General features: G+C 36.8%; 2 protein-coding genes and 1 long non-coding RNA gene across 3 annotated transcripts; 2 read left to right on the forward strand and 1 right to left on the reverse strand.

Moving 5' to 3' along the window:
- The first annotated feature begins 2,264 nt into the window (after window positions 1-2,264).
- Window positions 2,265-4,653, forward strand: LOC306904671. The gene is made up of 3 exons (XR_013787658.1): window positions 2,265-2,609; window positions 2,942-3,073; window positions 3,371-4,653. It is a non-coding gene; the product is annotated as an uncharacterized lncRNA (long non-coding RNA).
- tmem150ab (transmembrane protein 150Ab) lies at window positions 4,653-14,005 on the reverse strand. The gene is made up of 8 exons (XM_079474676.1): window positions 13,860-14,005; window positions 11,713-11,953; window positions 11,463-11,510; window positions 11,301-11,387; window positions 9,949-10,016; window positions 9,603-9,730; window positions 9,336-9,513; window positions 4,653-9,168 (listed from the first exon to the last, which is right to left on the reverse strand). The coding sequence occupies exons 2-8, from the start codon at window positions 11,775-11,777 to the stop codon at window positions 8,858-8,860; spliced, it is 885 nt and encodes a 294-aa protein (XP_079330802.1). The 5' UTR covers window positions 11,778-11,953; window positions 13,860-14,005; the 3' UTR covers window positions 4,653-8,857.
- An 890-nt stretch (window positions 14,006-14,895) lies between these two features.
- Window positions 14,896-19,712, forward strand: slc25a46 (solute carrier family 25 member 46). Its single transcript, XM_079474698.1, has 8 exons — window positions 14,896-15,353; window positions 15,825-15,867; window positions 15,982-16,039; window positions 16,634-16,711; window positions 16,803-16,903; window positions 16,999-17,055; window positions 17,389-17,446; window positions 18,528-19,712. The coding sequence occupies exons 1-8, from the start codon at window positions 15,113-15,115 to the stop codon at window positions 19,110-19,112; spliced, it is 1,221 nt and encodes a 406-aa protein (XP_079330824.1). The 5' UTR covers window positions 14,896-15,112; the 3' UTR covers window positions 19,113-19,712.
- Window positions 19,713-23,916: the final 4,204 nt, after the last annotated feature.

Here is a 23,916-nt window from a genome sequence, read left to right on the forward strand (position 1 = left end):
ACATGGATATTTATTTTGTCTCGTATTTCCGGCAAATTCCAGGAGTCCTTTGTGCAATATAATAAATTCCAATAATAATGTAATTCATCAAGTGCTGCTCATAAACACTTAAACAAAAAAGGTAGACATAAACAAACAATAGTCAAGTAATATATAAATATTTCCTCTACATGCAGAGATTCATGGTGTTGGGGTAATCTCAATGACATATGACTCAGGTGGAAGGACTTCTGTTTTATCTGGTTTTGCTAGTTTTCCTTCTTGGGCAACTGGCTGTGGGATTTGACTGTGGAAAGTGACAGACGTTAAAATGTTTTAAGCGTGCATTATTTTATGTTTATTTACTTCATGCATACTGGAAATGTATGGACTATAACCAAAAGTATAGTTATCAATATCATACCTTTTCAGAGGAAATGCCTGAATTAACTGCAGCACTACCACTTTCTGATTGTATGTCAGACTGATTAAAGATAGCAAATTAAAATCTGAATCATTTTTTTATTCTTTTGATGGTGTTCTCAGTCCTTCTTGCTTAAAAAATAACCATAAATGGGTGCAAACTTACCAAAGCAAATCTTAAACAAATGGCATTGAGACTATGACTATATAAAACCAAAACTATATTAAGAAATGTTTGTGGTTAGCACACAACAAGACAACTGTACAGCAAATATAAGACCACTTACCATCAACATGAATACCCACAATCAATTCACTAACTGAAGTGATGCACAAATAAATACAGAATGTAGCTGTCAAGTCTGGTAATTTATTTTTGTTCAATGTTTAGGCAAATCTTTATGTTTTGTCATAGTTTTGTATTCTTTCATAACTGTCCACAACAGATATTAAAGAGGTACATGCAAAGAAGTAAAAAAGCTGTACCTCAAAATCTGTCAGTACAGACATGTTCCAATAGCTTGGAGAAATGTAATTCGCCAAAGAAATACAACAAAACAATTCTAGATTAAATAACAATATGGGCATTCAAACCCAAATAAAGACATAATATTGCAATAAAAATGTTATGGTTTAAAATAGAACTTCCTCTTCTTATGTTAGACCCAGTGGCTTAGTTTTACTATGACTGAACTATACAATACTGAAAATCATAATAATGATAATAATGCATGAAACAGTTCAGTTCATGAAATCACATGAGTGTTGTTCCATCACTCCTCACACCTGTAAAAATATAAAATGTTGTCATTAGGTCATTAAAAATAAATACAGGATAAAACAAGGTGGTTTTCATAAAAACACAGCTATTCATTTGTGTTAGACTCCAAACGCAGGTTATTAGAGTGAATGCAGATGCCAGTTTTGGCTTTAATGCATTTACATTACAGGTGTTATTTTGCTGAAATTTACCCTTTGCAAGTTCCTTTGATATATCTGAATTCCACAGTGTGTGCAAATCACCCTGATCCGTCGCCGGACATGTAATCTTTTTAGAGGTGGGGCTGCTGATTCTGGCGAGGGAGGTGGGGCTGCTGATGCTATAGGGATGGTGCTGCAATGGAGGCTGTCCGGATGTTTTTACAGGTTTTAAAATGTTTAAAAAAAACATCCCGTCTGATTACTGTTGAAGTGCAATAGCAGCAGTGAAAAGGTGGTGATGCTCTGCAGTTTAGACCAGACTTGATGATGGTCAAATCTAAAATGTAAAAAGAATACATTTGCACAATTGTCTTGTTTACAACAGCAACGTTTAAAGTGCATTGCCTATGAAGAGGTTTTGTGGTGAAATGTCTTGCTCTAAAGCACAACATCAGCTAAAGGAGTCCAGGGTATTTATATAGTTATTCGTGCATTTTACCACCATGTAAACTTAATGCAATGTGATGTACTGCACTGTAATGCATTTAATGCATCTCAACTTCCGGATTACTGGTCTGAAGAAAAATACAAAGACACCAAAGCATGTTCACAAATCCCACAATAAAGTTCTATGTGTGGAATGTTTGGTTGTACTATTTTGTTTAAAATAATAATATAGTTCCATTCCATTTTCACCTTTGACCTACAGATGTCCTCAGTGTGATAGTGTGGAGCCCTTGAAAGCGTATCATTTGAACACCTGTGAAATAAAAACAAAAACGAAAGAGCCTACAAACACTCTTCCAACATTCCACATATAAAAAGTTCATTGGATATAACGTGTTTATAAACATATTTTATACACACAGTTTCCCTGAGAAATGTCATAGTGTGTAGGCTACACAAAAGTCAGAAATCTATCAGTAGGCCTATTTATGCTTACACTTCATACAACACGTTGTGTTCAAACGTTGTGTTCAGTTCTCCAAAATGTAATCCAACATATCAGCATTAGAAACCCATACTACCACTGGGTCACATGGTGCTTTGGGCTGGATAGAAAAATACGATTTCTTAGAAGAAAGATTTATTAGAGTAAATTTTCCTGAAATGGTCACGTCGTCACAGTTTCCTGGGAAAAATGGTAAAGACCTGCCTTTTGGTGGAAGGAAAATCATTTCTACTTCCTCCCTAAGCCAAGAGGAATCACTGTCACAGCGAGAGAGGCGCCTTGCACTGTCCTTTAATTTTTCTCGACGCGGCTCTCACTTCACTGCTGCATTATGGTGAGTTTATTCAATACTTATTAAAAAAAAACAATTTTAAGCAGTGCATCCAACATTTCTGAAATATTTCCTATATTTACCATTTTGCAATTTAATTTGTGCAATGTTACGCAATGTTTTTATGAAAACGCAAGTAGCCTAATACAGTCGCACAAAAAAACTTGAATAGTGCCTTTACATTTATGATGCTTAATTTAACTTCCCCATTAAAGAAGAGCAAGAATAAATGTATAAATAAATAAAACAAACAAAATTCACATTTTTATTAAAAACATTCATGTTAATTATGAACATGAAGTTGAATTTAAAGGCATCCGTGTGTTATGTTTAAGGATAAAATTGAGAGCGCACAGAAAGAGGCAGACGACGTGAAAGCCATTATGTTGGAAAACGTTAAAAAAGCAGAAAAACGAGGAGAAAACCTTTCGGATCTCGATCAGAGAGCTGAACATCTGCAGAACGCGGTATGTGAGCATCTGTGCTGCCTTCGAGTCAAACAATAGAATGTAACCCCAAGATTGCTTTACCAAAACAAAGTCTGCGTTAACTCATGACGGTCACTGAGTTATTGATTTATATATGTAAAATATAAACAACAGCAACTCAAGACAGTCACCGAGTTATTGATTTATAAATGTAAAATATAAACATGTGCTTCAGAGGTCAGGGAATTCTGTGAAATGTTATTTCTACAAAGGAATGTGGTGTTAAGCAAGTCCGTTTAAAATACTGACAAAATATTGACAGTTTTTTCATTTTAGTGTAAGGATTTGGAAAAAGCTGCAAATCCGAAAAAAAAGCGGATGATGGAGTACCTGCGGGCTAATAAAGGACTTTTAATCGTTGTAGTGCTTTCAGCCATTATTGTTTTTGCTGTGGTGGTCGCCATGCTTGCCACCCAAGACATGCATGGGCATGGGCATGGGCATCCAGAGGTACACAGTGATTTAGAAAATCCATAAACTTCAGCAGACGGGTGGAAGACATTTCACCAGTCGGAAGATTATGAATAGGCCTACCACTGGAAGACAATTATTTTACTGTAAAATGTGTGTGTGGGTGCAAAGTGTTTTGCTGATATTCATTATGTTGGTTTATTTGCCAATGTAAATAAATTTCTGTTCATTATTTAGAATGCCCAAATTGTCATGCAAAATTATACATCTTGGCTAAATTGTTCTTATCTTAACTTTGGAGATTGTTTTTATCAAAGCCATTTTTGAAACACATTCTTAGCAAAACGATGTCATATAAACAGGCTTAGCAGAAAAAGACTATACCAAGAAAGTTCAAGGTGGTGATATTTGGTATGTAAACACAAGAGGATTTAAAGGAAGGGCACTTTTAAGGTTATGTACATGTATCTTTCTTTTCAATTTGTGCTGTCATGTCACAAATGCTTATTAAATAATATAAATTACATATTATACTGCCCTCAGATGTAACAACCTTTCTTGAACTCATACCACAGGTCATGGTTTGCAATTTAGGAAGAAAGTGAAAAAATTGTTAACTGTTGTCAAGGGGTCAACCTCAGTGATATACTGTAAGTGCTGACAAAATACTTTAATCAAATGCTTGAGTAAAATAAACCAAGTAGTCCAACCTTGAACTTCCCTTTTTGAAAACTGATTTGAATAAGAATTAAAATCTATCTTCTGTCATGAATTGTTTGTATTATAATCTTTAAATTATGCACTTACCTTACCTAAACTCTTCTCCAGACAAATGCATTGGAAAAAATATATCATAAAGAAAGACCAGTGTCTGTTTGCCGTGTTCTCAGTGAGACGGCTGTTCAGTGATTGTTGTTTTATTATAGCTAAATGTTCATTTTTTGTTCTTTATTCCCTATTCCCCATGTTTTCTGAATGTTTTGGTTCATCATTTCTCTTTCTCTCTTTTTTTTGGTAACGTTCTCGTCATATAGTAGTTACTTCATCCTTACACTCTGCTTATTACATAATCTCAAAATCATCTGTTTAAATAATTTTTGTTTATATATTATAAACTACAAATCAGCACAACAAGGTAATTGACTTCACATTCAGAGCTTCCAGTTTTAATATGACAAAAAGGTTTAGCCATCCATTGTTCATCCTTGAAGTTTGCATGTCCATATACAAAGCAAAGGAAATCCAGCAGATGATGTGCTGGGCAAAAGAACTACAAAACAATGTTCCTTCACACAGGCTTAATGCCAGTACACACAGGTCCACAACGGAGAAACAAGCAACACCGGAGACAGAGCATGGCATTATAAAAACAAACAATGCCATGCTCTTTCTCCAGGTAAAACACATGGGTCTGACATGATCCTGCCACAAGACTCGAAAACCAAGACAAGGAGAGGCATGATCACGACAATCATATGGTAAAACTGGTTGACACTCCAACATAATGTTCTAACAATGGCATGAGGCAGGTTTGTTAGTTTTTCATTTTGCCTTAAATACAACAAATCTCTTACTACACTTGCATTTTGAATGTGATTCATTGGCCAAAACAGACAAACCGGCTATGACATTTTTTTTATCTGAGAATAGTTATATACAATTTTGGCTATAATACTGTATAGAGAAAATGTTATATTGGGACAGCCCAAGAAGGAAATTAATAACATTCATGTCTGTAGCAATAACGGTCAGAAAGTGACAATGAAAGCAGAACTAATCATCCAATGTCGGGGGTCAGCTTCAGTTCTTGATGTTCCCATGACCTTAAACAGAAAAACGCAAATACTTGAGAAAGACAAAGTGTGGTTCACTTGAACTTCCTGACTAAAGCAGCATTTACCTCACTGGCTCAATCTATGGTTCTCGTGTCAACAGCTCACAGGAGGTAAGGATTGTCATTGAGCAATATAAAATACAACTCCCTTACGGTCATTCCATAAAATGTCTATTTTGGCCCCATGCACCAATTGGTAAAATACAATTTGTTTTTCATGTTATTTAACATCAAACTTGCATTTGCAGTTTATTTCTGTCATTATTTTATTTGACTAATTATAACAAAACATGAACATTTCAAGGTCAAGTGTGGTAGGTGAGGTCATGGGCAAGATCTGAAATGTCTCGTTTCATAATTGTTTTTCAAATAAATATTCTAAAATGTCAAAATTGGGAACAAGAAAATCCCTTAAAATGTCTGTCAGACCTAGTTGTCCTGTCAAGTGCTTATATAAAACATGTCACAGACTTGGGATAATATTTACTACATCGAATAACCTTGACGTCATAGGAAACATGCCCTTGAAAATGTGTTTATTTCGCCCCTTAAGAGACACAGTAAGCTATTTGAATGATAATTTAAATTTTATATCAAACATGATACAACTGTGCGGTCAGTTTGACACTTGCAGAAAACATCCTTCATAGCAAACAGTGTCTTTGAAAATTAGATAAATTTTATTTCATAAAACAAACCTTTGTTAAAGATAAGGAACATGCAGATTATTGGGTTATAACAGAAAACAGAAAGTTGCTGTATGAACTGTAACAAGATCAATTTCATTCTCCGTTTCATTTTTCAGAAAATCTGTCCTTACATTATGACCCAAAAAATCTATTTGTGATAAGGGCTTCAGATACATAATGGACCATAAGGAAAAGCACCTCTGTATAACAGAACCCGAGAAAGATTGTGGCATCTCTGTAATTTAATTGTCTGAGTATTATGAAGCAGTAGTTATCACAGGAGAAAACCTAAAACAAACCAAAATATATATGCGGTTAAAATATATGCGGTTTATCTGAGCTCCTTCAGGATCTCAACATTTTCTAAGATTTTATAGGATTCTGATCGAGGTATACCTGCTTGCAAGTACTTTAACAAAGTTGAATATTGCACCATTTTATTGTCTGGCATTACCGAGAAAAAAATATAAACAAATAAAACGCATAACCAACCATCATGGTTTTCTATAACATGTATAACACATACTGCTTTTGAATGAGCAATATTTCGAACTCAAATGTACTGTGTAGTCAAAATACAGCTTATTATTGAGGATTTCACATTTCGGGATCACTAAATTCAATGTGTTTTCCGACATTCAGATTTTTTCTGAGTATTCCATATACAGTCCATATACAAGATGAAATATCTAGGAAGAATAGAGTTAACAGTGCGATTCTATTAACAAAGCGGTCTTCTTTTCATATTATTGACTACTGACTCTCAGTGCAGTACTCATATTTTATTTGCTTAGCTAAAGACATTCATTTAGAAGCAGCTCTGCATAACCATTGCTCTGTATCATTTACATAAAGTAAATGTTTAAAATAAATGTAAATGTAAAGCAACTGATTATCTCAAAATTCCTCGTGACACGGTGTTAAGTGGTCGAATGGAAACGGAACATGGTAGACAAACAAACATCTCAGGTTCCTTGGGAACCTTGGTTCCCTGATGTTATGGGGAATTTTATTTTCACTAGAATACTTATTATTCCCCTACAGTAAATCGTTCAATAACGTTTCAGCATGAAGATTAAAAGGAGTTATACCCTTTATCATTGTTACACTACCCCAAAATGCCCCTCCTGACATCATGATAAGAACTGAAAATGACAGACTGGACCTGAAACCTGGAGTGTGCATAATGAATGACTTTTTGGTGGTGAATGCAGAGGAAGTATAATAAACAAATTTTGGTTTACCATTAATATCTAAATCCTCAAATGGCATTACATTTAAAGCAGATTTCGGTTTTGAACTTGAAAAGAAGTGAGTGTTGAGACATATACGGTGCGTTCTCCTAGCACTTGATCTAGTGAGTCCAGGAACAATGGCTCATGGGTAACATACATGAAGTGACACAACAATTATTGGTTTGCCCTGGTCTTAAAATACTAAAGATCTCATTTCCAGAACACCTGGGATGCAACAGATTTGTGCAGGCAGTTTTTGGATCAAGCACAATGTGTAGCACTTGGATGAAATTGGCTTTTAAATACAGATCTCTAAAATCTCTACACAGAGATTAACCTAAATATTAGTTTTTTTACTGTAAATTCTATTCCGTACAGCCGGAAGTTGAAGAGTTGGCACTTTCCACTTCATTTTGTCTAATAATATAAGATACGTAGTCCACAGTGATGGCATGCCAATATTGTGCGTAATCATAAAAGGCGATGAAAACACTCGGAATGAATACATTCTCTATCGCTACAGTAATGGCTCGACCAGTTCCTACAGATTAGACAGGTGAAGTAAGGTTAGATACGTTTAGCCATTTATCTTCTTTGTCTAGCCAAGTGTCTTGGTATTGCTGGCAGATCTGTAGCAGATTTAAAAGGCGTTTAGTCCAACAGTATTTTTTCCATCACCATGTGATCCAAATCATTGAACCTCATTTATGCAACATGAGCAGAACAAGCAATTGTAATGTCATTACCTTAACCGAGTGTCTGAGTGCATGATATGTTGTAATGTTGTAAACTCAATGAAATTTAAATATTCTGGAAAATAACAGGACAAGCTGACAGAATGTTCATGCTCACAAAAATAAAGGAATAGTGGTGTCCATGACTGATGTTCTCACCTCCCTAACATTTTTCAGGACTGTTTACACACAAAGATCTTTCTTTACATTAAGCTTCATTTTGTTGGAGGTATCTGCCAGTTTTAAAGATTTCTTTATAATTCTCTAGCAAGTTTAATATTCGCTTGTCATACTGTATATATGACCTGTTGGAATATACTTTATTAATGTCTATTAAGCATTATGGCTTTTCTTTTTTTAGCTAAACATTCTATGATAATGACATTTTTAGACTGTTGTGGTAATGAGGAAAGAAAAGTGTTTAAAAATGAAAGATTTTGTTGAGGCAAGTATTTATAGAAAAATCAAGATTTCTTAAGAATCACCCACTACGATTTACAGAATTCCAGGGGTTTTATCACTGTCCGTGTTTGAACGCACCATGAGATTAATTATTGCAGGATATTCATTGGCATTCACAGGATTAATTTGTGCTGGTCATTGGGGCTGTACGGGTCTACGTGGTTTTACAGAGTAATGTAAAATACAGCCTTGTGCAAATAACCCTAGAATTACAACCAACTGGTCATTACTTTAGATTCGAATTAACAAGCCTTCCACCTTGCTATATGCTCTCAAAGTAATTCTATATTGCTTGTATCCGTTTTTTTAACCAATCTGTGAGTCGCAGGTGTAAATGAGAAAAGAGTTCTGTCTGAGACAAGTTTTGAGGTCTGAGAGAATTCTGTATCGCTAAACCCTTAAAGCATGGCACTGCTTTCCGCTGTACAGTTGAGGTGTGTGGAGGTGCTGCTGCCACCGGGGGATTTGAGGCTGCGGCCCCCACACCCCATTGGGACACCTTTTCCGATACCCCCCACGATGACCCCTGGTCCCGGATGGTGATGTTGACTGCGCTTCATTAAGGTTGCCATTATGGTGTCGCTGTTGACAGTGCCAAACTCATAGGTGAAGGTCCCATAGTAGACCAGGACCAGCACAGTAAAAACCCATTCACAGATGGCCGCGGCATGCTGTAACATAAAGCTCTCGTGGACAAAGAAGATTCCACCTTGAATAGTAAGAATGATGTTAAGAAATGCAGCTCAAATGAATGGCACACTTAATAGTCAGCACAATTTTGTATAAAGAAAACTGTACACAGCACTTAACACTATCAAGTCTTACACACCTGACCACTGCTGGTCAGAACCCCTCATAAATTATAGGTAAGGATACTGAGGACAAGTGATATCAGAGCTCCAGCTGAGAGAGCGACACGCACATGAGCCATCCAGTAGTCCAGCGCCGTCTCTGCTATACGGTACGTCAAAACGCACTGCAGACATACGAACAGCAGACCTGCTGGAAATGCCACGCCGGCTCCCACATAATGAAGAGTCTTTGCATGATCGACCTGAGTAAAGATATACAGAATGAAACGGTTATGCAACTGACATTCACATACCATGGACTGAGGTCATCAATTCACTCTTGCCAGCTGACCTGAAAGTTGCCCACCATGACCAGGCCAAGGGCATTAATGCACCCAGACACCAAAGCGCTTGTGTTGGTCCAGCCGTGGTGGCTGTGTTCAATCACTTGAGCATAGCGCAACATGCACACCATGACCACTGCAGGGACAGAATGTGAGGAAGAATAAGCATGACGTAATAATGTAAACAGTACTGGAAAAATCAACTGTGACATATTTGAATATCTTATTATTTATATTTAATGACATATTCTTCTGTCTTGACATGTTAAGTTAACTTAAGAAGACTGTTTATTATAAAAAAAACATCTGTGCAACAATAGAGTCAATTTCGAATGCGACTTTAGCCATTCTTACCCATAAAGGCGCCAACATTGCCTATCAAACTGAAGAGACAGCTCTCTGGTGGATAGCAACCACATTTACTGTTAAAAGAAAAAGATGTCAGATAAATGTAAGGCAGCTGGAAAAGTCCTAAGAACTAAGGTTGTTTGTAATGCTGGGACACAAAACATTAAAACCCCATTTTTTGCTAGATCCTGAGGAATGATGTCCTGCCCTCTGCTTGGGGGTTGTTGATGCCCAGGAACTGAACCCCCTCTTCTTATCACACCTCCCCCTCCCCTTCATATCTTCAGGCACTAACCACTGGAAATGTGCTTACACTTTTCATACTGTGTATGTCATTTATTGTCATGTTATGAAGACTTGATCATCATGTTTGGTATTGTTTTAAAGGTCACGGTGCGATGGGTAAAGGGGTCCATTTTCCTTCAAACCTAACAAGAGCTTTTTTACTTTGGAACATAACATGCACTCATCTAAGTGGTGTTGCTTTCTCAGGGAGCCTTGTTTACAGATAGATTGAGTGGCCGTTTACACGAGACCGTTTTCAAGTGAAAGCGCAAAACAATTTTTGCGATTTGGCTGTCCGTTTACACGGAAACAGCGTTTTTTAACACTGATTCACAGCGACGAAGGGTTTTTAAACGACACCTTTGGATCAGACCCGGGAGGACGAGTAGATGGTGGGACAACTTTGTCGATGGCGTTGTTGACAAGCTTCAATGGAAGGAAAACTTTCGAATGTCCAAACTTTTCGCCATCTTGTTTGTTTGTTTGTATATGTGCGCAAGCTTCTCTTCACTACGAATGAGGTGAAATGCAGCGCTCTGTATTGTATGGTCTCTTTAGCGACGGAAGCCCGCCTTCCAATAAACCATCAAACAATCGTAAACGCGGATTGTTTTGATAACGTTGTCGTATGTACGCGAAACTTTTCAAAAACGAAAACCTCTGACTAAAGATCAGAACTGACAGTTTTGTGACCCCGAGATCAACATACTCGGCCGGCGTGAGACTCTGTGCAACAGCAGGTCCCAAACGAAAGGATAACTATAAATAAAGTATGAAGATTAACAGATAAAATTAACTATAGTCAACAGATAAATTGGAAATGTCATATAACTTATATTAAAATTGAAGTCAGATCGGTCTTAACTACAGAGTAATGTAAATTGAACAAAATTGTAACCATTACATTTAAAAAAAACTTCAGATAGAAGCACTGAGGAGAAGCAGAACACAAGATCCCTTTAACCACGCCATTGGATTCCGTCATTGGGACAGAGGTTGGTCTTTCACAATACCTTTTCGTCACAGGAGTGAAATCGAATGATGCTAATTCACTTTTATTCTGTTAGATTTACCTGATAAGCGGGATGTCTTGAAGTGTGCAGCAGGTCTTTGGAAAGCCCCTCTTTGCTGTTTCCTCTGTACATGTCAAATTGTATGACCTATAATACACAGAACTAAGCATGAAATCCTGAAGCTTAAACTTAACTAAAATTATGATTTGGGATTCAATTTACCAGTTCTCAACAGGACAGACATGGTGGTTCATTACTGCCATAGCATACCTGTAGGCCAAAAAGTATATTATCAGACCTGCGACAGGTATATTCGCTTGTTTGATTATGGAATTATACCAGCAATGTTTATTTTTACATGATATAATTACTGTTTTACTCACAAAAGTATGTACAGTACTTTACATTACACCCAAAGACAGATAAAAGCATGAGACTATACATATGAATATCATAATATTACAATACGTACACAATCCATATCCCAGTGATGGAGAAGGCAGAAAGGCTGACAGGCAGAACAATCCAGGCAGTCATTGGTCCGTCTGTGAGAGGCCTGCGACCCCAGCATGAGGGTGTGCAGGACTGGGGTTATGGAAACACAATGAGAGACACCAGCAGGTGAAGCCATGCAGTGCAGGGACCAGCAGGGGCAACGCAATGCTCCTTTCGCTACATCTGTGATCCTTCTGATTCTCAACAACTAACGGTAACTAGAAAAGGAGAAGAAACATTGTTAAAGTGATAGTTCACCCAAAAGTGAATCATTTACTCACTTTTACTGTCATTTCAAATCCATGTCTTTCACAACCTTTATGGTACATTAAAGGATATGTCGAGCACTCTGCTTGGCACTAAAGGTGAACCGATAGTTAGAATAAAAAAGGATAAATGAAAAAAAAAGAATAACCTTCCGAAGTCATAAGATTTAAAGGGATAGTTCACGCAAAAATAATAATTCTGTCATCATTTACTCACCCTCAAGTTAGAAATGTCTTAGTTCTGATGAACACGGGAAAAGATATTTCGAAGAATGATCGTAACCATACAGTTCTTGGGCAACGTTGACTATCATAGTAGGAAAAAATACGATGGTGGTCAAAAGTGCTTTAGAACTGTTTGCTTCCCACATTCTTCAAAATGTCCTCTTTTGTGTTAAACAGAACAAAGAAATTTCACCTTTTTCAAGCTTGAAATTGCCATTCATAGGAATTAAGAAGTGATGTAATAGAGACAGAGGGCAATGTAGGTCATCAGGGCAAAAGTTCATTCCCAAGTAACCTAAGTTTAACTTAAAAAAGCCAAGACGCAAAAGAAAATTCTACATCTGTCCTCCACTTTATAAAGCATTCTGACTGGTTGCATCACCGCCTGGTCCGGGAACATCGCTGCGGACAATCACAAAGCGTGGTGCAATCTGTTCCCCACATTGTTGGGAGGTAATGCTGCCTTAACATGCTCTCGGAAATTCGATAATTCAACCCGGAACACCATCTACACCAGACGATGAGTGAGATAAACTCAGAGGAACATCAGTGACTCCGCCACCCAAGCCACGGAATGTTAACTCTACTTTCCTCATGCAGATGGTACTACAGCATCCGGTCTTCCACAGGCAGACTGAGGGACAGCTTCCCCCCCAGGCTATAGGATCCCTGCGCCATCCACCACACTATAAGCAAACAACCACTCCTATTCCTTTAACCGAAATTAACCGGTCTCCATATCCGGACACAGTAATCATCTCTGTTGCACCCTCCATAGTTATAATACATTTTGCAATAATGTGTGTAGTATGTGTATAATCTGATCATTGCATATATTTAGTGGGTGTATCCTTTGTGTATTGTAGTACTAAAGATGTGCGAAAAATGTATAATGTGTTTTACATGTACTGCTTGCTACACTGCCTAGCACATCCAATTACATTTACATTGAGCTGCTCTCTCTGAAACACTATATAGTGCATTGTCAGCATGCATTTTCTTGAAAACATTTGAGTTGGTGTTTGTAAATGCAACATGTCTATTTAGTGTCCTTTTAAAAACAAACTTTAGATACAGTGCATTCTATTGGCATACTTCTGGTTCCTCTCTAGACCTTTGCTTTAAATGCATATGATTCCTTGATAAACATGAAAGCAATGTACTCTAATCGAGATACAGAGAGTAAATATGTTTGCAATGGCTACTGCAATAGAAATGAATTCATACATTGTGAATCAGACTTGTCTAATGCTTCTAAAAAAACACTAGCAAAGATCAGCAATCTACTCCAGCAGAAGCTACTGTGATCTAACAGCGAGGAGCAGCGTGAATGTCACAACTACCTGTAAAAACAGCACAACCAGAATAATAGTCAAAGTTGAAATCACATTGCAAAAATGCTGAATTTAAAATAACATGGCATGCATTTCAAATATATTGTTGTTTTTAGGAGAACAACGCACGTAAGATTGCTAACAAGCTATCCGGTGGATGCTATTCAAGTAAACACATTTTGAAGCAATAAACAAAATCTCTTCATTTATGCATTTGGTGATCAAGACACGCTGTATATTTGTTCCCATCGTTGCGTGTCGTTATTGTGAAGCTATGCTTTGTAAAAGGATGATCTTACCGAAGGCCCTGCGGAGTCGCGAGCGGATGCTGCTGCTGCTGTATCCCGGTGATTCCGTGAAAGCCTCTGCATCTCAAGCTAATGTACAACCAGTCTTCATCAGCAGGAGGCGCTCTCATCTCCGCCTGAGCCAGGCCACATGCTTCATTTTCACATCTAGCTGTCATTATTTAAGTAAAATGTTACATGTAACTTAAGTAGAATTGGTTGTTGTATCATTTATCCCGTCAATCTAAATTGCCACTTTAGCTAGAGGAATTCACAAATGGCCAAAAGATCTTATATTTTGAAGAGTTTGGTTCCAAAATTAGATTAAAAAGATCTAAAAAAAAGATTTTATTGTGTTTTATGGCGTTAGTTATCAGTATCTATTTGAAAACAAACCAACTGCAGTTTGATTGATAGCAAATGGAATGCACGATAAAAAAACATTGAATTGTATTTATCTCATTTTGGAACCAAACTTTTAATTTATTATGCATTCCTTGGGTAGTGGAACCCATGACCTTGGTATTACAGGCACCATTGTCACCGGCTGAGCAACAGGAATACATTTTCCATTTGAAATTCGAAATGTAGTACATTGTTTATATTGGCATTACATACTAATGAAATGTTTAGTATATTAAAATACACTAGCCAGAGACTATACTAGATCGCATTCCATATACATAAACCCAATATTAAAATTCACACTATTTGTCCTAATTATCTTTATTTTACTATTTTCTATTTTATTATATTGCTTTTATTTCTATTTTATATTATTATAAGCATGATGTATGAAAGCTCAATATATACACCAAAAACGGTCAAATGTGGTCATTTTATCTGTAGTTTCTCAATGTCGAGTGGATTTTTCATGTCCAAAACTAAATCCTAAATAAAATAAAATAATAAATAAATTATTATTACAGCCTTTTGTATTGTTGTTTCTCATTAACTAATACAAGTTTTGTACAAACACATTTTACTTGGATAACGTTTGAACAGCGAACTACATATCCCAGAAAACCACAAAAAGGAAGTCAAATGTAATCAGACAAAAGTCACTCCACCTGGTGTTGGGTTGTTTTGCTAAAGCGCTAGCATCGCTCACAGTCTCGGTCAACAAGAAAATAAATCTCGACATTTTCATTTTAATTCCTCTAATTTTCAATGAATTCGAATCAAGTCACAACGATTACGTATCGTAGGTGGTCGGAGTAAGAGATTTAGTCATTTCAGCGCATTATCCCCAGCGTTTCCCCAGTATGACTTCTCGTCGGCCTGACAGCTTTGAAGGTTTGGGTTACAGGGGCAGGGAGGATCCGTCATTCAGCGGGGGTTATTCAGGGAGGTCGTTCAATAATTCATCCAGTGCTGATCTCCAGCACTGGGTCACTACACCTCCGGATATACCTGGCAGCCGAAACCTGCATTTTGAGGATCGCACCCCCCAATTTGAGACGGCACCCGGAGCAGAAGAGACACAACCAACGGCTCCACCGTCCGGTTAGATTTTGCATGCAAGAAGAAATTTGTGTTGTTATCTTTCTAATGACACGTTAGTGTTTGACAGTAGCATCTTACGGTGGTGGTGGTTGACATACTGTGAAAACTAACGCACTGCTCACCCCGCCCCTTAACCAACAGTAAAAATGGGAGTGTATAACGTTACTATCACTTTCACTTTTCTCTTTTAACCTCACGTTTAATTCACCAGCGACTTCTTTCTAATGTTCGATCGTACCGATATAAACACTATGCAGAATCAACTAAATGTTCCAAAATGCTCTCTTAAAAATGACTTGTTTTTGTCTTTCATAGAAAAAAACATTTCTTTAAAAAAAGAAAACTAACCTTACATTTCTCATGTTTTTCTTGTTTTGTTCATTTATTTTGCTTTTAATATCTTCATTGACTGCTACTGCTCCACAAGTACTTTCCCCTGTTAAGGTGACTCTTCTTACCTTTGTCTTTTAGAGCAGCTGAACCGATTTGCGGGGTTCGGGATAGGCCTTGCTAGGTAAAAACACACTACTTAGGGAATATATAATATCAGCAAATATATAATGAAGGTGAAATACGACTTCAAAACGATTTGTTAGTGAACTGATCATTTTCTGATGGTTTGAATTAGCCTCTTTACAGAAAATGTGCTGGCCCACCCCTGCATTGTGTTTCGGCGTCAATGTCAGGTAAGCATCATGGGAAAGAAAATTGCACACAACACCTGCGCTTCATACTGTGTATTTCTGAAAAGCTCATAAATGTTTGTACTGTACATACTGTAACTACGTTAGAATAACTAGTAATACAACTTGAAATTTAAGATGCACTACAAGGGCAAAACCCTTGAGATGACCCCTTCTAATAACAAGTTTGACTACTTCTGTCATTTCCTTGAGCACAAATCTTAATGATACAGCACAGCGTATTATGATATTCTAGAGAATTGCTTCCGATTACATAGTAACAGTTCCGAAACATGACTGTGCCCCCTGTGGAAGAACTGGTGACTGGTCTGCATAACGCCCAGACCTGAACCAAACTGAACATCTTTAAGCCAAACACTCAAACTTATCAATGACTTGTACATGGGGTGCTGTAATTTCAGAACAGAAAAGGCCCTTTCCAAAAGTGGAAACATAATTCTTAAAAATGCAAATGTAAATTTAGTTTTGATTGGAATTACTGCGATAGATAAAGACGTTTATCAGAAGGGGTCGTCCCAATACTTTTGTCCATAAAGTGTATATGTGTAAGAAATGTAAATAAACGTCGTGTTTCAGGTGAACTATCATGCCAGGTGTTACCACTTATCACCAATGACAGCCATCAGCGTGATGTACAACGTCACAAAAACTCAGGTGAAATATATCATATGGTTGGCGTGGCATTGTAAATGTTTAATACAGCTTTTTGTTCCAATCTTTCTCGTACTCATACACTTATTTACAGGGTCCGAAGGCATTATGGAAAGGAATGGGCAGCACTTTTGTGGTACAGGGAGTCGCCCTTGGAACTGAGGGAATTATCAGTGAATGCACTTCATTGCCAAGGTATTGTATAGAAATTACTACAGAACAACAAAACTTAGCTTTATTGAGACAAACGATGGTGCTGTTGTATCTAATCCTTTTATGTCCCTTCACAGGGAGTTGTCACACAAGTGGATCCCCAAACAAGTTGTGGGACATTTAGTACTCAAGGGGTAAGTTGAGTGCTTGCTTTTATTTTTTGATAATAAGGATAAATGTTTTTACATACTGTGTTTGCAGAAATGACTTTGTTTTAAAAAATGCAGTCAGCTGCAAATTATTGAGTTTATCTCTTTTATGAGTCATCGTTTAACAGATCATGGCTATTAGATGGCCAGAAACTACCTGAATAAAATCTGACTAAGCTTCATTCATATGTAGTTATTTATACAAAAATCCCTCAAGAAAAAATACGTAAAGTGAATTCCATGGAGTTGACATTTACATTATCTGTCTCTTCTTTATCTTATTAACTTTGATCTTATCAAATCGTTGTCTTTTTTCAGTTTGACATATGTGGTTGCGATGCCGTTTTACTCAGCAAGTCTCATAGAGACTGTACAGGTACGTAATAATGTTGGAGTTCAGTAAACACTGAATGCATACATGAGTTGTTGTCTAAAACAAGTGGAAAATTCGATTTTTTCCAATCAAGTTTTATTTGACAAGAATTTTTTTCCAGAGTAGTTTATAATGTTTGAATTCTAATTCCAAAACCAACACACATAACATATAAATATTACTTCTTGAAAAATAGTTTAAGTTGCATAAGTGGCACATTAGAAAAACACAGTCCATTTAGGACTAGATATCTCTGGAAACGGTATGATTTGATCTTGTGGAGGCCACTCCTATCAGTTTCCAAGGAAAGACTGGCAAAGTCCATCTGATGGAAAATCTAAGTATCTGTCCTGTTGTGACAGTAACTGAACATGATAACAGGTATAGGTTTTGCTCATAATTATTTCACTTTCTGGAGTGCTATGGAAATTGCGGTGGTAGTTGGAAATCTCAACAAGAGGTGGTTGTGAAATCTTGTCACTAAAGAAAGATACGAACCTTAATAGTGTTACTTGAAAAATATGAAGACAATCATACTAAGGTGAAGACTATACACATATAGAGTCATGGTCAAGCATTCCTGTCTGGTTTTAAGCCAAATACTTGTGAAATAATATATTAGCTTGGATTTCATTTTTTATTTTTAGTCAAATGCCTTGTATCTGGATGTACCATCATTTCTGTCAGGAAATATTTAAACAGTTGTAATATTTGAGGTTGGCGGAATGAAACTGTTCTGGGCAAACTCTCCACAGAGCTGGAGAGCAGCAATACATGTCCCCCCCCACCTGGAGAACCAGAACAGTTCATGTTGCATGACAGGATTCAATAAAAATGATCAGACAGATACAGGCAGGTATGGAGGAGATGGGGATGGAGGTGGGTTTTGAGTTTGGCACAATTAAGCAGTTGATAGGATAGGTCTAGTATGTGTTGTATGACTATCGGTTAACGTTGTTTAGCTGCACCTGATGTGATCGGCTTATGCAGGCTAGACTCAGGTGACCTGCCAGAATTTACGCAACGCTTGATACAACAGCTGTGCTATGTATTAAAAAAAATTTTTCAATGTCCCCTTTACCAGAGTGAAATAATCAGAGACAATCCTGGCATCCTAGATTGCGTGAAAGAAGGAATTGGGCGTGTAATGGGAATGGGCATACCCCACAGCAAGCGCCTCCTCCCTCTCTGGAACCTGGTTTTCCCGACAGTGCTCCACGGCATCCTTCACTACATCATCAGTTCCAGCGTACAGAGGCTGGTTCTTTACCTGCTGCGTCGGAATAACGGCTCACGGAAGCCCCTGTCATCTGACTCTGGTATGGACACGGTCCAGTCGATGCTGGATGCCTACTTCCCTGAGCTCATGGCCAGCTTTGCAGCCAGCCTGTGTGCCGATGTGCTGTTGTTTCCTTTGGAAACTGTGTTGCACAGGCTGCACATCCAAGGAACGCGCACCATCATTGACAACACTGACCTGGGTTTCGAAGTGTTGCCCATAAACACACAGTATGAAGGAATGAGAGACTGTATCAACGTCATTCGGCGCGAGGAGGGAACCTTGGGTTTCTATAAAGGCTTCGGTTCCATCGTGGTCCAGTACTTGCTTCACGCCTCCGTGCTGCAGATCACCAAAATTATCTACTCGACGCTGTTGCGAAATGCGTGAGTGAAACAAATTTGGTAGGGTTATGTTCAGGGTTTGTTCGCAGGTCGGGTTGGACATTCCAAAAAAGTGACGTTTCTTTTGCCTCTTCTGTGATTTGTCAGCTTACCTATGTTATTTTTCACCGAGCAATGGTTGTCAAAGCAATTGCACAGCTCATTTTATTAGCAGTAATGCAGCTGTGCTCCATAGTTAGTGAACATGCCCCCATATTAAGAATGCATTTTAATAATCTTATGGTAACCCCAACCCCACTTTACCATCACAAGGGGCAGAACATTTCAAGTGCTGTAATTGTTTTCCGTAACTTCACTGGACATTAGCGCTCATAATGTGATTTGAACATGGCAGCATTAATTGAGGGACTGTGCCAAGTTCTTAAGGCAGGTATGGAATAGATGTCATTAAAATATTATTTGCATCTTTGTGAAATTTGTGCTTGTAAAATTGTAACTTGCTATAAAAACTATTCATTTCAGATACTTGAATTGGTAACTGTTATATACACAAACGCATGTGTAAAACTAACCGATGTCTGGTTTTTGGGTGAAAAAATGAACAAAGTTCTATAATAAAGTTCTAAATTATTGGTCATCATGCTTTAAAATCAATGTCTGAAGTCCTTTTTGTGTGAAAACCCTGTTTTTATAACTGAATTGTAACATATTTTAAAGCATTGGTTCTCAAATTGGGGGCCCCAAGATGGACCCAGGGTGACCCGGGGGCACAGTTTTTGTGGTGTTTTATTGAAATATAGCAATTATCATAAATGTGCACAATCGAACATCAGAAAAGGACACCAATCAAAATACTTGATGTTCCAGCTATTATATATATAATATATTATATATATATATATTTTTTTGGCGTAATTAGAATTCTATGTTAAGTATAGGTCAATTTTGGTGGGCCTTTCCTATATTGAACAAAATAGTTTATAAACAACCTTTTAAGCTGTATTTTCAATAGGACTGTAAACGTTAACGCGTTAATGCATGCGATTTATTTTCAGATTACACGTTATAATGTTTAGCAGCAGCATACATTTATGCTGTCATTCTTCGTCTGTTACATTGTATTATCACACTTTCATTCATGTTAAGGCCTTTAAACCTAAAAGCGTGATTTGAAACTGTTGTTTTGACGCATTCCGTATGGATAGACTCGGTCTTCGCCGAAACGCTCTAAGGCCATACCTCAGTCGTGATCCTTTTAGCTGTGGGACACGGCACAACGTGACTATGTAATTCCAAACCTGCCAAAATTAAAAATAAATACAAAAATAAATCCATGAAGAAAAGTAAAAAGGCAAAAATAAATGAGTATTTATACTTTTATTACAAAGTTACAAATAGTAACTTTGTATTAGCACCTATTGTACTATTGCTCTTTGTATGACATATCGCTAATTTCTCCCTGAACTCTTTGTAAGTTGCTTTGGATAAATGTAAATTTCCGTAATTATATTTTTTCCACGTTTCTTTTTTTTTATTTCCACTTATTTATTTCCACATCTATTTATTTATTTCTGTATTTCTTTGTCTGTATGCTAAGGGCTCGTGCCAATTTTTGAGTTCAACCAGCTCAGAATGCCAAGAGAAACCAACGCATTTCAATTTCAAACAGCACCGCTAGGTAGCCTATGTTTATACAGACTGCATAACCTTTACACTGTAGTTACAATAGCATAAAAGCCATTATGAGATTAATATTTTAAATGTAACATTCTGAATATGTAAATATGAAATTGTGGAATTAATTAAATGATACGTGTAAATATGAAACTAAAACGGCAAGTAGGTTGTGGCAAGTCACCGTCTTAATAAGTGAGTTGAATCATTTGTTCAGCCAATTCCTTAAAAGTACTGATTTGTTCAGTAAGGAAACACAACGTGTTGCTCGGAGGCTTGGCAGATCTGTGGGGCTGGAAAAGCAATATATTCATGTTTATAATATACAGTATAATATCTGATCTGCATATATACAGTATATTTTCTCTGGACAAAAATTTGTAGACATGTTGAATAAGGACAATGAGGATAAAAGTAAAAACCAAATTCTCAACATGACACATACATGTACAACATAACACGTACATTCAAGAAAATTATGGTTATGTTTAAATGTTTTCTTATGCTTTGAAAACATAGAAGTAGGTGTGACAATATTTTGAACCGAGAATACTTTATGTGCGAATTACAAACCAAAATAACAACTTTGATCGATATATTCTCCTCTGTCTTGCAGCAGGGGCAAGCTCTCCTGTCTCCTGTCAGTTTATGGTGCACGTTACATTTGACATTTATATTTTATGCATTTGGCAGACGCTTTTATCCAAAGCGACTTACATTGCATTATCCTATACATTTTGTTTCCAAGTATGTGCAATCCCCTGGGATCGAACCCACGACCTTGGCGTTGTTAATGCTATGCTCTTACCAGCTCTTACCTCTTGTCGCTTCAAAACAATTCACTTGAGCACCTATGAGCGGATGGACCTAATTAACAATGTCTTTAGTACTTTTCTGGACCTTGACAACAACTATAACCATGATGTCTGAGGAGCCCTGGAAATCTCTCGGATGTCACTTAAAGGTCCAGTCAGTGAAATCTAGCGGCATGGTTGCGATTGCAAGCCTCCAACTCCATCCTCCCTTTCGAAACACTAAGACGGCTGACAGAATATGGCGAATTACATGCAAGGGGACCCTCGTTATGTATATAGAAATCGCTCATTCTAAGGTACTAAAAACATAACGCTTCACTGAGTAAGCTCTTTATACCCCTCTGAAGACATAGCTATGTATATTATACTGCATTTCTATCAATAGATCATCCCAAAAACTACACACTGTACCTTTAAAATATCTTTATTTGTGTTCTGAAAACACAGAGAGGTCTTAAAACATGTTGATCGCCATGTGGGAGAGAAAAAATAACTCAATTTTGATTTTGAGGTGAACTTTTCCCTTAAGTTAAAAATAATGAATTTAATAGAGACATCAGTTGAAGTATGTTCTAATATCAGAATGTTGGCTTTCATTCAAGAAAATCTGAGACTTAATGTAAAATTATTATAATGAAAAAGATTATATAAAAATATTAATGTTATGTGCGATTTATCGATTAATCACAGAAAACAATTTCTGATTAATCAGATTATTTTTTAATTTATTGGCAGCTCTATTTTTTAATCAAAAGTTCATCTATGTATCCCTTGTTACAACTTGTCACAGTTTCCCCATTTTGTCAGGGTTTTCTGCTATTGTGGGTTGCACATATTCTGTGTGTGTGTGTGTGTGTCTAACAAAAACAGCGATTAAATCACTTATCTCATTTTGTGGGAAAGTCGAATTTTTAAGGTCTCCCCCGCTCTGTTCATGAATGAATATACCTTTGAATTGGATGTGAAATTAGGTTTGCAATGTGAACAGTGTTGGAATTCTTATGAAAATGTGTAGGGTGCTGACAACCAATTCGATTTGACTCATCTTATATGTGTAAGCATTATCCCCTTTATCGGTTTGGTATAAAAGTGGTGCTTTAAGTGGTTTGGTCAAAGATGGACAGCAGAAAGCTTTGTGGTAGGTACATTTTCGCTTGGATTATTAGTCTAGTGAGCATTTGTTCAGATTTCTTTCTCACGTCTCAACCTTTTTCTTCACAGAACTGTTTTTTGTAGTTCTCACATTTTACTCTGTCAGATCAAATCCACAATGGCAAAAGGAAGGATGTCTCCAGATTCTAAAGAATGATTCCTTTGCTATAATAATGCCTTATCTGAAAGTAAGTACTTGTGTAAGTCATTTTCTGCTAAATATCATGTTTTGTATATTGGCTTGATACTCTTGAAGCTCAAGTGATTGTATGGCACTAGCAACACCAAATCAGAGACTCGATACCAAAATAATGCACATAACAATATCATGTCTTAAATGCACTGTAAGTTTATTGAAATGTCTAAATGCAATTACTTAAATGTGTAAAACATTTAATGGTTTTTAACAATTGATGATTTTTTGTTGTTTTCTTTTTTCTAACCAGACATTAAAGTTCTCGTGTAGAAACATCAAGGTCTGTTTAGTTTTTCAATGTGGATATAAATACATTTAAAATAATATAAATATGATTAAAATATAAAATCTGTATCATGAGGTTTTGTTTTTCATAAGATTTTAAGCCATTCTATTTTCGCACAGCAGTTCGAAACGGATCCTACCTGCATCTTAAACTGGACTTTAGATGGGAACTCGTGTATATTCAATGAGCCGGTACAACGGATGATAAGTGACAGCACTGTAAGACACAATACATGCGTTACAAATGCGTTATTAACATTCAACAAATATGTAAAGTATGCATGCAATCTTCTTGTTCAACAGAGAAACTGTGGAAATAGAACTGGCCTACATCAAGTGAAGAACTGTACTACACCTGCCTTTATGTCATGTTGGTGTTGTTTTCTACAAAGCAATATCTAGGCTTTTACTTTTATTTGTTGTGCACAATGTATAAAACATGAATGTTCTCATTTAAATATAGTCGCTAAATGTTAAATATGTACATATAGGCCTATTGTTTTTACACATATGTTAGTCTTTTGTCTTTTATAAATTGTATATGCTGTGATAATGCTTATATTTATGAAAAGTGATCACTGTTTACTGATACGTGTATATCTGAATATAAATAAAAGAAATCTGTAAATTGAGTGTGCCCGTGAAAATTTCCTCAAAAATTTTGTTTTCGCTTGGATTTATTACTGGATAAAAAAAACTATAATATTGCTACTCTTTGGGACGTAGGA

This window comes from Barbatula barbatula (assembly GCF_947034865.1).
Source record: "Barbatula barbatula genome assembly, chromosome: 2".
Classification (NCBI taxonomy): Eukaryota; Metazoa; Chordata; class Actinopteri; order Cypriniformes; family Nemacheilidae; genus Barbatula; species Barbatula barbatula.